At 43.1% G+C, this 17,419-nt stretch overlaps 2 protein-coding genes across 3 annotated transcripts; both read left to right on the top strand.

Moving 5' to 3' along the window:
- The first annotated feature begins 1,188 nt into the window (after positions 1 to 1,188).
- TMEM159 (transmembrane protein 159) lies at positions 1,189 to 11,711 on the top strand. Of its 2 annotated transcripts, none has more exons than XM_030578468.1 (5): positions 1,189 to 1,467; positions 4,124 to 4,261; positions 5,762 to 5,930; positions 7,023 to 7,161; positions 7,380 to 7,464. In XM_030578468.1, exons 2-5 carry the CDS (start codon positions 4,190 to 4,192, stop codon positions 7,441 to 7,443), a joined length of 444 nt encoding a protein of 147 aa, XP_030434328.1. In that variant the 5' UTR covers positions 1,189 to 1,467; positions 4,124 to 4,189; the 3' UTR covers positions 7,444 to 7,464. The 2 variants fall into 2 exon arrangements, with proteins under 2 accessions (XP_030434328.1, XP_030434327.1); XM_030578467.1 differs by lacking the exon at positions 7,380 to 7,464 and adding an exon at positions 10,464 to 11,711 and having other exon boundaries at positions 1,206 to 1,467.
- A 3,197-nt stretch (positions 11,712 to 14,908) lies between these two features.
- Positions 14,909 to 16,672, top strand: MCHR1 (melanin concentrating hormone receptor 1). The gene is made up of 2 exons (XM_030578598.1): positions 14,909 to 14,993; positions 15,675 to 16,672. Exons 1-2 carry the CDS (start codon positions 14,909 to 14,911, stop codon positions 16,670 to 16,672), a joined length of 1,083 nt encoding a protein of 360 aa, XP_030434458.1.
- The last annotated feature ends 747 nt before the right edge of the window (positions 16,673 to 17,419 follow it).

Raw genomic sequence — 17,419 nt, forward strand, 5'->3', positions numbered from 1 at the left:
GGATAGGATGAGGTGGGCATTTTACAAATACAGTAGTTTACACAAAGTAAAATAACAAGGAGCACTTTTGATTGATTGGAGAGGTCAGAGCTGCTGTCATGAGCTAAAAATCTTTCATAAAGGCACATGCCTCCTAGAACAGGCATTGTGGGCACTTTTGGAGGCCGATCAGAGCGCATTAACAGGACAGGTCGTCCACACTGGCACCACGGCACTCGAGCGGGAGTGCAGCAAATGTTATTCCACTTGCCGAGGTGGAGTACCAGGAACGCTGTAGCTACAGAGTCAGAGCACTCTACATGCCTTGCCAGTGTGAACAGGGAGTGAGCTAGTATGCACAGGGCTCCTTTATTGCCCACTAACTTGCAAGTGTAGCCAAGCCCTAAGTGACTTGGCAGTGTGTACACCTCGGGAGTTACAGTGCTCAAAGCTCCTTTACTGCGCACAAACTTGCCAATGTAGACAGGGCCTAAAACATGCTGTAAGTTGGGAGATGAGCCAGATATTAGTCCCGGAGAGACAACAGCAAGGAAAGTAACCAACGCCCGGGCGGGGTGGCAAACAACCCATCAACAGCCACTGTCCAGCAAGGGAGCTACAATTCAATCAATACGTGAAAGCTAAAACTAGGAACATTTAGGGGGGACAGAACAGGAGACACTGTCAGTACTGATCTAACATGCATACATACCAGGCATTTGCATGGGCCTGGCATGTTTATATATGTGGCACTGGTGTGCCCACACATGTGGTACTGGGGAGTCCCTATAGGTAGCACTGGAAAGGACTTGGTATGCTGTCATACATGGCACTTGTGTGCTCCATATGTGACATTGTCATGGGCTTAAAACAAACAAATAAATAAATAATTGGAGATATACCAATCTCCTGGAACTGGAAGGGACCTTGAAAGGGCTTGATATGTTTCCGCACATGGCACTGACATGGGCTTAGCAAGAAGTTGCATTTTGTGTATCCGATTCCCCCCCCCCCCGCCCTCTGATCCTGCCAGCAGTCTGCAGCCCCCACCCCGCCCCTTCCCACACTGTGGCAGACAACGCTCTGTGGAGACACAGCAGCGCCGCATGTGTGGGTGCAACAGCGCCACGTTGTATGTGAAGACGCCAGGCCCACGGACGTGCCTCGCACGTTATGGGCCTCCTAGACCGGCACCGACAGTGTCTCCTCAGGTGCCGCCCCGCCCCCGCACGTCCTTGTTTTTGCTTTCAGGCGTAGGCCGGAGGCATGTGCCTTGGGGGAGGCCTCTCCCCCATGACAGCAGCAGCGCCTACCAACCCAGCAGGGGGAAGCGGCGGAAGCAGCAGCCCCGCCCCGGACCCCCCCCCCCCCAGCCGGTTGCTGCCCCAGTCCCAGGCGCAGCATCCGCCAGCCAGGCCAAGCCGGGCAGAGGCTGGAGGGGGCGCGCAGGCGGCTGCCCGCCGCTGGAATGGGGAGTCCGGCTCTGAGGTAAGGGGATCAGCGCCGTCTCGGCCGCGCGCCGCTGGCTGGGGGCTTCCTGTGAAGCCTCCGCCCGGCCCCTGGCATCAGGGACCCCCCCGTGGCCGCAGAGCCGCTGGGAGAGGCCGGCCCGCCTAGTCCCCAGGAAAAGCTTCTCCCACAGTGCGTCGCCTCCCCCCGCCCAGCTCCGGCGAAGTCCCCCTCCCTGGCCCCTCCTCGGCCGGGCAGAGCGCTCGGGCTGCCCTGCGGAGAAGGGGGGGAGGGTGTCTGGGTTTTGCGCCCCACTCCCGCCGCACGGCGAGAGAGCCTCGTCCCCAGCGGGGCCTCCTGGCTGGGTCTGTTCCTGTCTCTTCTGCTGGAACCCCCCCACCAGCAGTGCGCTCCCCCTACGAGGCAGCCCACGCTGCCCACTAAGCTTGAGCTACACTGAAGGTTTAGGTCATTACAGCTACGGCATTTAGGGGGGTGACAGATCCACAGCAGAGTGCCACAGCCATGCTAGTCAAAGCCTCCCTGTAGACCTGCCCACCAAACCCTCGCTCTGTACACAGGTCAATCAAAGGATGCTTTCCCTAGACCCAGCTCTGTTACTCACATGTGGTGGTGTTCCTCAGGGCCGCCCAGAGGATTCAGGGGGCCCGGGGCAAATGGGGGAAGCTGCAGCCCTTGTACTCACCCGGCGGCGGTCCGGGTCTTTGGCAGCATTTCAGCAGGGGAAGGGGGGCTTCAGTTGCTCACGTCTTCAGCAGCACTGAAGGCCCCCCCCCCATGATCTGGTCGCCACCTGGCCAGGGCTTGCAGGGCATTTCAGCGGCGGGGGCGGCCCTTCAGTTGCTCTGCATCTCCAGCAGCGCTGAAGGGCCCCCCGCTGAAATGCCGCCAAAGACCCAGACCACTGCCAGGCCAGGGCTCATGGGACCCCTGTGGGGCCTGGAGTAAATTGCCCCACTTGCCCCCCCTCTAGGCGACACTGGTGTTTCTACAGCAGAAAAACCTGTGTCTGTGCTACGGTGTTAGGCTTTGTCTACACTGGCAACTGAACGACAAAACTTTTGTGTTTCAGAGGTGTTAAAAAAACACCACACCCCGAAAGACAAACGTTTTGCCGCTGATAAGCACCGGTGTGACCAGCATTTTGGCAGCAGGAGCACTCTCCTTCCAACAAAGCAAACGCCACTCGTTGGGGGCAGAAGATTTTTGTCAGCAGAAGAGCTCTCTCTCCTGCCAACAAACCCTTTTAGCGACGTCTGTAGCGACATAGCCATGTCGCTAAAAGGTGCATAGTGTAGACATAGCCTTAGCCGAGGCATCGTAGCTATGCCACTATAGTCACTATAGTGTAGACATGGCTTAACTTGAATGCTGATAGAGATACATTTCCTCCTACAGACCATATCAATACATGCATCTTTGAGCCTCTCTCACTGCTATATTTCGTTCAAACTACAGATCATTGGTTTCATTCTAGATAGAATAAGTCTCTGAAGACTCTCAGACAATACTTAATAAGGATTATTTGTCAGGGCTTGTAGGCAGTGTTTGTAATAGTACCTGGTAGGTTTCCCCTCTTACCATTAACAACTAGGATAATAGAATTTAGAGCCATACTTCTACTAATTATTGAATACATAATTTTATAACTTCCCATTTTAACTGCATCCGCCCTGATAATATTTTTGAACTCATGATTTGTCAGTAAAAGTAATATTGTACTTTGATTTTAAATTTCAAAGGAAATGTGATTTTGGAAGACACTGGCTATATTTTAAATTTAATCAGCTGGTAAACCCCATTTGAAACCTCACTTGGAACAGCGCTAATTGTGTAATTTTAAAAAAGTGAACATGCAAGGAGATACAGTCAATTTGAAATCTAGTCAATTCAAAGATTAAAAGTAGTTTCATGTACTACACCCACCCTTGAGTCCCTTTGCCAAGTTTTACCTCTTCCACTTAATTTTTTTTCCCTTGTTGCTGTGGGAAAGGCTTATACAAACAAGAGGAAACTGATTATGGTGAAACTGAATATAGACAAAATGATGTAAAATTACAAGGTAAACTTTCAGAAAACTAAAGATAAAATGTTTTCTAATCTTTCAATTATAGTGTTCCTTGCAGCAATAATAGGATAGATTTTCAGATAAGCAATTTTAAGTTGATGCTGCCCTTTTAAGTTTCAGGAGCATATAATGTATGTTCAAACTGTTTGAAAGCAGCTTACCTCTGCTCTGCACATTGATTTGTAATGTTGAACAGTGTTTGATTTTAGCTATAGATATGCAGCCATATACAGGTGCATATAGTCTTATTAATGTAACTTTGGAAATTATTGGCTGTTCAGGCAGAAATGAATGTGGTATAATACCTAAAGAGAGAGAACTGAGTTCCTGCTGGGTATTTGGGTATATTATTACTGTTAAATACAGGATTTATTATCTAAATTAAGGTCAGAGACATTTTATATTTGTGATACTTGAACAATGAGAAATTTTTCTGGACTTGGGATGTCTCAGGAGTTGTCAGGAATTTAGACTACATTAAATTTTATATGTTTTACATGTAACATTAAAATCTATAATCAACTAAATATTTCTGTTTCAAACAAGAGAAATTTTCACATAATCATGCCTAAGCCTGTCAGTAATTTTATCTTAACTTTTAAATAGGGTGGATGGCTAAAAAAGCATTAAGTCTCCAGAAGAGGATTCAAGATCAACACTGAAGGCTCCAAAATGTCAAAAGAAATGCAAGAACTCCAGAAACAATGGCACTCTATGATGCAAACCATCCACACCAACTCCAATGTGGGTTTTGCATTATTTTATAATTTTACAGAGCATTATTTATAGAATACTTCTCCTTTCATGATTGCTGGAACATCATGCCCAATTTTATTTTATAGTTGTATGATAATGAAAATTAATTATAAAACTAATATTGAATTTCCAAAGAGAAAATTAGTTCCTTCTTTTAATAAGAGGACTCAAAAGAACTTAAAAAAATAGGGGCATTTCTATGGTACTTATTACTGTAACATCTGGATGCTTCACAAAATAGTAAGGTTCACAACAGCTCAGTAAAGTAGATGGCAAATATTATCCCCATTTTACAGATAAGGAAACTGGAGCATAGATTAAGTGATCTGGAACCGATTTTCTTATTCTTAATAGCATGCCATTACCTCTCTGGTGCATTCACACCAAAACACAGCATAAAGAAATTGGTGTTCTACCTAAGGCCTGGGCTACGCTAGCGGTGGGCTGAAGTCGAAGTATCTTAATTCGACTTACCTGGCCATCCTCACAGCGGCTGGCTCATAACTGGTGCGGCTCCCCCATCAACTCCACTTACTTCTCCTGCTGAGATGGAGTACAGGCATCGATTAAGGAATTGATTTATTGCGTCCAGATGAGACACGATAAATCGATCCACGATACATCAAACACTACCCACCTATCTAGTGGGTAGTATAGACGTACCCTAAGAGGGCGATACCTTTTTAACTATACTGGTATAATTAAAGCAGTACAATTTTCTAATGTAGATGAGCTTGCAGTGTCTTACATGTAGAGGAGGGGAAGTTTGCAAGTTTATAGGTGAGGCAGGATCCCTGAACAGATTATTTATGCCCCTTAATTTAGAAGCTTTGAAAAAATGTCATCTAGATACTTCTACTACTAACAGGATTTTCAGATTTTTAAACAAATATAGGTCATTGGATCAAAATAGTAGCTGGTAAAACTCCACTGAAATCAGTTGTGTTATACTGTGGACTTTCATGTTTTATTTGCCATTTTGGCTTTTGATACTTATTTTATTATGCACATGTTGAAGTTTATCAGTATCACAATGAGCTGGATACTCCTTGTAAATTGTTTTAAGCTATTGCTGAGGAATCTTCACCTCCAATTGATCTCTCTTCATTGTTTTCACTTCACTGTCCAGTTTTTAAAGATGCTAAAATACATGATCTGCCTTGCTAAATCCATTGTGATCTCCGCCTTTGTTTCAGCATATGTTGGAGAAACTTTTCTTTGATGTGTTCACTATAGAATTTTTTGAAGCATTCAGACATGATGTTGATGAGTGCCCTAGAAGTACCTAGACAGACAGATGCTCATACTTCTGAAACAGGATGGCCACTGCCTCTGACATTAATTCATCAACTTATGTACTTATGAAATGTTTGTACCCAAAATGTCACTAAAATGGTTTTGACCCCTTTCTTAGGTAATACAGACTTTAAAAAAATTTAAAATTAAAATCTGATCTAATTCTACTTTTCTTCTTTCAATCGTTTACAGGTTGTTTCTTTTATGAACTCTCGAGTTGGCCAGTACTTAGATGATCATCCTTTTGTCGCCCTGTCACTGCTGGTGTTTATTGCAGTATCTGCTATTCCTGTTGCATTCTTTCTGATATTTGTGATTTCAACAACCATAGTGGCCTGTATGGGGGTTATCGTCATTGAAGGTATTTTCTTTATCTATTTATTTCCTTACTACAAAGATCAGTAACATTTAGGACAAAGTTATTTATTTAAAGGATTTTCCTTTCTCTTATCTCTGACCTGCAGAAGGTCCTGGTACAATCAAATTGTAGTGATCTTTTTGTGCGTGTGTCTACTTTCAGAAACAGCAACAGTCTTTTAAAACTGAATGGTATTCTTATTAAAAAAGTGAGAAAGGATTTTCCTGTCTTGGGCACAGATAATCCCAGTGCTGTACACTGTTAATCCATTTATCCTTGCCATGGATAACTTTCATCTCTGGCCTTCAAAGAGATTTAGCAAGAGCACATTTAGAAGAGCAAATAGTTTTGTTTTTTCTTCTGGACTGTAACAAATGTCATATATTAAAATTGCTGTTATCAAGGATACTTCCAGATCTCCTGTCCACCACCAAATAAACTTTGGGCCTGATTATTCCTCTCCCAGGCTCCCCCATGGAAAGCTCTCTGTGAGCAAGGGGATCCACTTGGAAGAGAAGGGACAGACCAGCTGACTTGGGACAGAATGCACATTGCTTGCTAATCAGCCCTGTAGAGCTCAGAGCAGGAAGATGATGTATTATCTTTCTGTGGTGGGGGAACCCCTGTAAAGACAGCCATTAGGAGAGGTCATGGCAGTGTAGCCCCAGTAGAGTTATTCTCCACAGCCAAATTGTGACCAGAGCTGCTGGGGTGGCACAGAGCTTCTGAGCAGAAGATCCTAGCCCCCCCTTTGCCCCCAATCCTTTGGGATCTGCACAGAGCCTGGAAGATGAGTGAAATTTGGGGGCTGGCCCCCAGGCTACTACACAGGGAGATAAGTATCACCCTATAAGACTCATCAGGGGAAAACTCTACAAAGAGAAACTCATGGAGATTTCCTCCCCTTTAGCCCACAGGATTTCCTGTGGATGGGGTCTATCAGGCCTTCAGCTACTACACTGTGAACAGATCAGCTAGTTGTTGTGCTACACCATTTTTAGTGATCATTTGAATTTGGGATGGCATAGATCTCCTGGACCTAGTGTGTATACTTGTATGTGTATTTGTGCAAATAAACTAATTATCTCTTACTAGGTGTTGTAGTATCAGTAGGTGGCATAGTCCTTCTTTGTGCGCTGAGTGGCCTGGGCGTCCTTTCATTGGCAGTTTCTGGAGTACTGAGTATTTGCTACATCGCTCTTTCAACTCTAATCAACTACTGGCATACTCCAAAGTAAGCATTAACATAGTGATCTATACTGTAATGTCAAACTACAGCTCTGGCTCGTCATCGATTACCGTTTGGTTAACTTAGGATAATAAACTTGTCATTCTTGGTCAGTATAGCATGTTACTCTAGCCATTAATATGCAGCAGGTGTCTGTCCAACCACTAATATTAATGTATATTTTAGTAGGAATTAATATAGTGATCTCTGGCTCTGTTTTCTAGTTATGGAAGAGGAGGAAGAAATAGTTATATGCAATTATACAATGCACTTTGGTTATTAATGTAGCCTCTTGTCAAACAGGTAAAATTATTCAACTTTTAAAACATTGCAACAAATTAACAGGGTTATGTGGCTGCTTTAAATATTAAGGGCTTGAACATACCAAATAGAAAGAATTAAGCCACTGTAAAGAAACACATGCTCTGGGAATGCTTTTAAAAATCCTGACTGTTCATGCTTTTCATCTTTTCCCTCCCCTTTATTAAATGAGTCTCTTGTAGAACTTTAGCCATGGTTTGGGTTTCAGCCATTTGATTCCTGTGGTATTCTTGATCATTATGTAACTGTTAGTAATTCTTTAGATTACTAAATTGAAAGAACGTTAACAATTTTATTTCCTCTTACCTATGCACTGTGTGTGTTCACTTTAACTTGGAAGAAGAAAATAGTATAATTTTAGTTTTATAGCCCTTTTCCAGTCAATTTACTTTCTGGTTCTCCTGCATTGTCACGATTATGCAAAGCTTTTCTAGCAACCAGTGCAAATAAATATCTATTTTAAAAGCAAAACAAGAAAACCTTTTAAAAATTGTGGAAATATTTCTGTTAGTGTTAGGTTTTGTAAAAGCTTGTTTTATAAAACCTGTAACTTATGCTTTGGTTAGCTATGACACAACAGTGTTTTTTAATTACACAACCACCTTTCTCCAAGGGCAGGTGTCATGGTACAATTCCCCACTCTGAACCTTAGCGTCCAAAAGATGGGGTACCAGCATGAATTCCTCTAAGCTCAATTACCAACTTAGAAGCTGTAGCACTGCCACCAACCAGGAATTCCAGTGCCTGGTACACTCTGGTCCCCACAAAACCTTGCCCGGGCACCCCCAAGACCCAGACCCTCTGGATCTTAACACAAGGAAAGTAAACCCTTTCCCTTACCGTTGCCTCTCCCAGGCCTCCCCTCCCTGGGTTACCCTGGATGATCAGTGTGTGATTCAAACTCCTTGAATCACAAAACAGAGAGGACAATTCACCTTCCTCCCTCCTTCTCTTTTCCCCTCCCAGACTCTTCCTGAGAGAAAGTAATCCTGGCACAGAGAGAAATCAGCCTCTCTCTCCCTCTTCCCTCCTTTCTCCCCACCAATTCCCTGGTGAATCCAGACCCAGTCCCCTGGGGTCTCACCAGAATAAAAAAAACAATTAGGTTCTTAAACAAGAAAAGCTTTTAATTAAAAAAAGAAAAAACAGTAAAAATTATCTTTGTAAATTAAAAAAAATGGAATAGGTACAGGGTCTTTCAGCTATAGACACTGGGAACACCCTCCCAGCCTAAGTATACAAGTACAAATTAAAATCCTTTCAGCAAAAATACAAATTTGAACTCCTTTCAGCCAAATACACAATTGAACTTCTTCCAGCCAAATACACATTTGCAAATAAAGAAAACAAACATAAGCCTAACTCGCTTTATCTATCTAGTACTCACTATTCTGAATCTATAAGAGCCTGTATCGGAGAGATTGGAGAGAAACCTGGTTGCACGTCTGGTCCCTCTGAGCCCCCAGAGTGAACAACAACCAAAACTAACAGCACAGCACAAAAACTTCCCTCCCTCAAGATTTGAAAGTATCCTGTCCTCTGATTGGTCCTCTGGTCATGTGACAGCCAGGCCCACTGAACTTGTTAACCCTTTATAGTCAAAGAGATATAAAGTGCTTCTGTACTATTAACTTTTCTTATCTGTTTATGACAGCAGGTCTAAACTTAAAAATGCTGTATCAGCACAGCTGTATCACTGTAGCACTTTAATGAAGACACTCTAAGACAATGGGAGAGAGCTTCTCCCATCATCTTAGCTACTGCCTCTCACGGAGATGGATTAACTATGTCAGCAGGAGAAGCTCTCCCACTGACATAGCACTGTCTACAGTGGCGCTTCTGTTGATGTAACTATGTCACTTGGGTGTCAATTATTCACATCCCTGAGTGACATAGTTATACCAAAGTAATTCTGTAGTGTAGACCAGGGCTAAGATGCAAGAAGCTTTGGGGCTCCTCTACAAATGCAACTAAGTCAGGACACCTGGTTACAATACTGTTCCATTTTGTAGTGCAGACGGGACCTTGACTGTGTTCCATAACTAAGCTAAGGCCTTGTCCACTCTGCAGAATACAGTTAAGGTCCTGTCTATATTACAGATTGGAAGCAGGTTTTAACTGGGTCAGGGACAACTGTATTATAAATGGTCCAGCACACTAGAATGTATTAGTACTGTAAATGATGGCCTAAGTCACACTGTTATAAGTGCATTCTGTCTTAGTGAGTGTAAAAGGAGCTAAAGAGGATTAAGCTGGAGTGCCACCTATAGCCTGCTTCTATTACTACTAGGAACTAGCTCTATCCAGTAGTACTACTTTCCAGGGTCCAAATCACTCGTCCAGCAGAAGGCAGACCTGTAGGGAATAAAACTGAGAGGATTTTTCTCAGATTTTGCATCTACAGGGCAGTATCCCTTCCATATTCAAGGACAAACAGAACCACCTGTTTCAGAGTAGCAGCTGTGTTAGTCTGTATCCGCCAAAAGAACAGGAGTACTAGTACTAGTACCTGTGGATCCTAAGAGATTTGCCAAAACATAGGGTTATCAGGCAGAAGCCCTGTTTTTGCGCTGGCTCCAAAGCTCCCTGCCACTCCTGCTCTCCAGCAGCATGGCTTCAGTGGAATCATTCTGCTAGGTCTTTTATATCACCTGATGCTCCCAAAAATTTCCCCTCCTTCCTCCACATGAGAGTTGTTCCACATTATACAGCCAAAGCTAAAAAAAAAAATTCATCATATTCATTGCAGATCTTTCAGAGTAAGTGTACAACATGCATCAAGCCCATCCCCGTACATGGATCCCTGGCTCCAGTGAGATAATCACTGAGAGAGCACCCAGATAATTCAATAATAGTTGTTCTAGAAATGCTAGATAATAGATCTGTCAACCCCCATACTGTGCAACTTTCTTTGTGTTGGGTAAGATCTCAACAATCTCCTGTGAAAGCATAACCCAGTAAATTTGACCATTCTTCTCATTATACAGCAGCCTGGTAAAGAAGCAAGAAGCTAATGAAAACAGTTTGCTACAGAGTAATCCACCTGTCATGGACCCTTCTGACAAGAACACGAAGAGCGAGTGAACAGGACTTTCCCAGCTTCCTGTCTTCCTTGATATGCACTTACTTGTACTGTTCTGAATTGTAACTTTGTCAAATACTCAAGCTTTGTGCGTTGTTTACGGAAATTGAGACTCAATATGCCTCTTTGGTTGTTGCTGTAAAATGAATAGAAACAGTATCTTAACCTTTAGTCAATTCACTGTCGTACTAAGTGTACAGGGTATGGTGAGAAATCTTCCAAATACATTATACTGTCCAATCCTGTTGCTATAAAAGCAATAATTTCCAATAAAATTGGGGCAGTTTTGTGCAAGAAGCAAGTGTGTGTTTGAGATTATAACTGTTGGTGTTAGAATTCTAATCTTAGATGGGGAATCAAAGTGAAACAACCTGACTGCTGCAGTTGGATGTTTTTGCATTTGAGAAATGGCAAAGCACAGCAACACAAGGTGACACCTGTTTGAATACTAGAAAAATATTTGTAAGCCTTAACAGTGGTTATCAAAATATCTGTGTGGTAAAGAACTAAGCCTGCACCATCTTAAATATATATGTTGTTGGAAAAGCAAGTTAAAGCAAAATATACTATGTATAATATTTAATAGCCTAAACCAGTGGTCTCCAAACTGGGGGGCGGACCCCCTAAAGGGTTGGGGAGGAGCGTTAGGGGGAACACAGCAGGGCCCAAGCCAGCCCCTGGGGGGGCAGGGAGGGAGCACCATTTAGCTCCACTTCTGGCCCCGACCACGGCCCCAGCTGCAGCATTGACTTCACTCCTGACCGTGGTGCCCAGCACCAGCTCTGTCCCCACTCCTGGCCATGGCTTCCAGAGTGGGTGGATGGGGTTTGCGGATCAGAAAAGGGGTGGGGGGGATGAGCAAAAAAGCTTGGGGACCACCAGTCTAAACTCTTGCATGTTCTGATAAATTATTCAGAAGGGATACCTCCCTCATTCTCCTTCTGTCCCATGAGAGGTCCTGGTTAGGGGCTTAGTGTTTTGCCTTATGTGTCTGAGTGTTTTTGAAAGTCTATTTTGCTTACCAATTTTCACTCTTTGAATATGTAACTTCTGTGAACTTTTTCTGGGAGAGGGCAAATACTAAACATCTTTGCTTAAGCAGTAACCTCGTGTATCTCAAAGATACTTAGTTTAATAAAGTGCTATTTGTTTATCTGGGTTGTCTTTTTGCTGTTACCCTGTTTATCCTTGCTAAAGTAAGAAAAACAAGTTTTCAAAACTTAAACCATAATGAACATTACTTAGAACTAGCTTTCAGTTTTTACAAGCTCTCTCATCATTTTGTATTAACCCAAACACATTACCTTGTGAATTATTGCTAAATAAATTTCACTGCCACAAGCTGTCGCCAGTTTGGCATTATTTGAGAATATTCAGCCCTCCTTGTCTTTAAATGGGTAGCGGCATTCTTGGTCCTCAGCTGGTATAATGTTGCAGCATTGCATGAAGTGGTACACTGTTTGTTTCTAAACTGAAGTTATATTTCAAATTATCCCTCAAAACAAATATGCCCCTTAGTGTATACCCAAATTTACTCCTGTCTCACACAAAGCTGCTGTGTGACTGTAACTTAAATCAGGAATGCTGTAACCTAAAACTAAAAGATTTGTCTTTAAACACTTCCACAGAGACTTTTGTGTTAAATGAACTTAAGGTAATATACCTCTTACGTTCTTTGAGTCCTTTCCAAATCTTTCACATTTCAAATTTTATTTAAGCCATGACAAGTTCAGAGTATTGGCTTCAGTCTTTACTACTTGATAACCACACTTTTTCAGATGAATCTATTCTGCTTAATGAAACTGCAGTCCAAGACACAAAGTTCACTTCAATTTTTCACTGTGCTGGTAAGTTTGTCACGTGCATATGTGCAGTGAGACCCATCTTTGGCTGTGCATCATATTACATACATTAGGGCTCCATCCTGCAATATGCTCAGTGTGCTGGTCCTTTCAATAAAGCACTTTCACACTTTACTCTAAGAGAAGTGTGAAGTGTTTGCCTCTGAGTAGTACATTATGAAGAGAATTTCCTCATTATGGACCCCAATCCTGCAAAGAGTGTTTCCTCCTCCACACTTCATAACATGGTCAAATCAAAACTCATACAACTTTTTACCTCCTGTCATTTGAGCTAAAGAGCTGTTTTAAAGTTTAAAATGAGCAATTTTTTTCTCCACATTCCACATACTAGGGAAAAAAACAGAAATTATAGTATTTTGCTTAAATTAAAAAAAAAAAAAACCTTAATCTTTGGACTGAGTGAAAGCCTACAACATTTCATTCCAAAAGGTGAAATAACAATCTTACACTGGAAGTGTTTATGCAATTTTCACAATTGCTGCTACTTCCAGTTTTGGACCACATCCTCAGCTGGTGTACATCAGCACAGCTCCACAATGGAGCTATGTCGATATCAGTCAGCCAAGGATTTGTATGGAAAAACATTGTAACATTGAAGCAGAATGCTGCACTTTTATTCATGTTCGGTGCTGACCAAGAAGAATTCACATCACAGCTGTAGTTAGTACAGCCCATCAGCAAGTTTTTATGATGTACGCTTCTGCCATCTGTGTGAGTAGTCTTACCTGCCAGCTTCCAAAAGGAAAATGCATTCTTGAGTGAAGCTTTCCACAGTGGCTGCTATATCTACAAGTGTGCTGGCTTTCAATTGTTGCAATAAAACAAACATTTCCCTTTGCACCTAGAAGAATTGCAGACCCAAGGTAAGGCAAGAGCACTGTAATGAAAATCTTGATAAGCAGTCATTGCTCTGCACTTGTGTGTGAAGAAATTCATGTAATTGCAATTACGGTGACTCCAATTTTTAAGTGAAGTCTGTTTCTTCATACATTTCCCTTGCTGACATTGATGCTAATGGCACAGACTTGTGCGTAACAATTTCCCCCTTATCTCAAAAGCAAGAGAGGAGATGGTTAAGTCCTATTTTCTGAAATGAGTATAAAAGCATGCCCCAAGAAAGGCAGCAAGGAAAAATCTGGAATGATTGGGAGTCAACACATACTTTTCTTTTCAACCAACCTTATTTCCCTGTGCAGATACCAGAATGGACCAGAACTGCAATGACCCAGTTGAGAATGCGGTTTGCAAGTTACAGGGACTCCTGAGAGGCAATATGACCCAAAGGGCTGTGATGCTGAAAGCATGCTGCCCTTTCTGGTAAATTAAATGATTTTTTCCCTGCACTGTTAGACCTTAAAATGGTCACTGGTCGATGAACCACCAGGATAGAAATTATTTCTAAGTACTAGGAATCATTGTGGTTAGCAAGAAATGGGACTTGAAATCACATCACTCTGATTATCAGCCTGCCTTTCCTTGCATTACTGCCTACTATCCACTCTCACTAGAACTATTATCCCTAGTATGTAATCTCATCTTCCAAAGTGACTAATATCAATGAGTCTACAGTTCATGCGTGCACTGGCTGCTAAGATTATGTTGTAATTTAAGTTATGGGAGAAGCAAGACAGTAATTTAAATAAAAGCCTGGGTCCCACCTTATTTATTTAGTTTTTCCAATATTGTATTTATTACATGTAAATTCTATAAAACTTCAACAATTTCACACAAACCTTGAAAAGAAATCTCCTGATTGGTTCCCCTCCTCTCCAAGCAGTGCCTGCCTGTGTTGACCATAAGCAGTCCTTGCTTCCATAGTCCAGAGATGCTTCAGTGGTTCACTGGAGTAAAATGTGGAATATTTGGGGAAGGGGGAGAGAGAGAGGGAAAGATGAGGTCCTTCATTGTGCTGCAACTCAGCAGGTTTATAAGCAAATTAATAGCATATACAACTGAAGTTTAATTACTGGCTCTTCAGATTAACTTTTCAGGCTAATAGTGTTATTGACTTGCTTATATGAGTCCTGAAAGCTACAGCTGCCCTGTATGTTGAATGCATGTGTTTGTGCATGTGTGTAATGTATTTCAATTTACTTGGCACAAATCCCACTGTCTTTTTATAGAACATTGGTGGACTGAGAAATAAACCTGTGGAGCCCAGTCGCTGCCTTCTGCTCTGCATAAATGAGCTCTGCTTCTCTGTTCTCTCTCCCAGTGTGTTAATAGGCATTGGGCTAACAGCCTGCTGACAGGAACTTTGCTTCTTACATTCTGGTGTCAGTTTCACCTGGCATTGGTGCAGGAGCAGGGGATTCAGAGCTTTACAACAGCTGCTTTTTGACCAACACAGCAGCCTCTCCTGATTCTCAAAGCAGCAGTTTTGAGTATCATCACAGGATCTCCCAGGAACTGGCCACCTTTCTTCTATGTTAAACATCAGCACTGCGACATCTTCAAACTATTGATCAGATCCAATTACTGCCAAGGGATGGATTTTAAAACCAATTATACGGAGCACTTGAACGGCTGCACTGCTAACATCACCCAGGCTGTGCAAAACTTTTCCCTGCCTGGTAAGTAAATGAGTAGGTGAAAATATATATTTGTGTATACTGTAAGGAGGTCTTATATACAGAGATAATGGCTGATCACTTTTCTCAAAGCTAAAAGTGATGCGACTGGGGCTATTATGAGTCTACTATATAACTAAGGAGTATGTGCATTATATATACACACACACGTGTATTTATATATGCATGCATCTGATGTGTGTGCATATCACAGACTCCTACATACATAGATACACATACGTACATATATTGTACACAAGATGATACATGCGTGTGTATCCACAAAAACAGATATGCTGTATCCAAACCTAGATGTGCATATTCATGTGTATACTGTATCTATATGTATGTTTGAGTGTGCGTCTACACATAAGTGCGTACATATGTATAACTAAGTTTGCTGTATATAGTATATATCACTGTACGTGTACATACAGATACACATGCACCTCTGTCTATATGTGTGAGTGTAAATAGTTTTGTACATATGTGTATAGGCATGTGTATTATATTAACACACCCGCCATCTTATGTATGTGTGGAAAATACATTATTTTTATGTTCCTATAAGCATATTATCGTTTTATTAGAAACCAGGATGTCCAGTCTGTAAAGCCCCCCCATCTTCCCCTGCCCACGGCACAAATGCCCTGATCTTTCTCTGCCTATGCTCTGTCTCTGCAGGTGAGCCCAGCACAGTAAGCTATGCTGACTTCTTCATGCCTGTCCTGTTTGGCATCATCTTCTTCCTAGGCATCATTGGTAACAGCTTGGTGATCTGCACAGTCTTTAAGAAATCCAGCCCCAGGAGCAGTGTCCCAGATATCTTCATCATCAGCCTCTCCATGGTGGACCTGCTCTTCCTCCTGGGCATGCCCTTCCTCATTCACCAGCTGCTGGGCAATGGAGCCTGGCACTTTGGGGAAACCATGTGCACCATTATCACTGCTCTGGATGCCAACAGCCAATTCACTAGCACCTACATCCTCACTGCCATGTCCATTGACCGCTACCTGGCCACCGTGTACCCTTTCACCTCCACTCGCTTCAGGAAGCCATTTGTAGCCATCCTGGTGATCTGTATGCTCTGGGCTCTCTCTTTCCTCAGCATCACCCCGGTGTGGATGTATGCCCGGCTCATCCCTCTGCCTGGAGGGCTGCTGGGCTGCGGGATTCGGCTTCCAGACCCGCAGAATGACATCTACTGGTATACTCTCTATCAGTTCTTCCTCGTCTTTGCCATCCCCTTTACCCTCATCACTGTGGCCTACAGGAGGATGCTTCTCAGGATAGCCAAGTCCTCAGAGGCACTTACTGACCAGAGATGCACCAGGACCTGCACCAGGAAAGTGACGCGCGTGGCCATTGCCATTTGCCTGGCCTTCTTCATCTGCTGGGCGCCTTACCATGTGCTACAGTTGGTGCAGTTAACTATGCACCACCCCAACCTGCCCTTCTACTATGCCTACAACGTGGCCATCAGCATGGGCTATGCCAATAGCTGCCTCAACCCCTTCATCTACATCCTGCTAGGGCAGACCGTCCGCAGGAGGCTGGTGGTTTCTGTCAGGCCGGCTGCTGCAGGGGAAGAGGCTTCCCAGAATGGGGGCAACAGCGCACAGGGGGACCCCAGCGAGTCAGGACAGCCACTGCTGCACCTGGTATCTGTCTCTGGCAGGTAAAGAGATCGGCAGCAGGTGGGAGATTCCCACACAACCCAGAAAAGCCCTGGTGGTCTCATGTACTAACTATAAACATTCCCCACCAACTCACACACAGATGTTTGGCTGAGTACCAATGGCTGTCTGTGGTGGGAGTGGTTCCTCTGCCCAGCTGATCTCTTGTGGCTGGAAACAGATTTCTGCAGTGTCAACATTTGGGCTGGGTTCTGTCTGGCACTGAACCAGTTCACGTTTGTCCTCTAAATTCTTCATGGCTAGACGTGAATTACTTTCCCCCTGACATATGAAAGACTTTTTCACTCTTCTTATATTCTCACTGGAAGGGCCAAAGCACCAAAAATTTTAATGTTGGTATTAAATTCCATACAAGCAATGAGCCACGGCTTGGCTGAGAGGCACTTCCATTAGATCATGCTTGGCGTGAGTTTCAACTTGTTTTAAGTGTGTGAAGAATGAAGATGTCTTAAGACGAGCTCTGATCCTTCTCCTCTTGGGAGGCAGATCAGGAATCTAAAACATTTTAAAGTAATTCAACAATAGCATTTTCACTTCTCTATTTACATCATTCCATCTGCTTGCAATCATTAACCATGGCCAATATTGTAATCATTTTCTAGTGATCAAAGCCAGCTTTCTGCCAGCAACATCAGCTGTCCCAGAGCCAGAAGAATAATTTCAAGTGCATTTAAAATTAAATCTATGGATTGAAAATAACCAAAGAATGACTGTTCTGAACTGTATTATTAT

The sequence above is a fragment of the Gopherus evgoodei genome, chromosome 10 (assembly GCF_007399415.2).
Source record: "Gopherus evgoodei ecotype Sinaloan lineage chromosome 10, rGopEvg1_v1.p, whole genome shotgun sequence".
Classification (NCBI taxonomy): domain Eukaryota; kingdom Metazoa; phylum Chordata; order Testudines; family Testudinidae; genus Gopherus; species Gopherus evgoodei.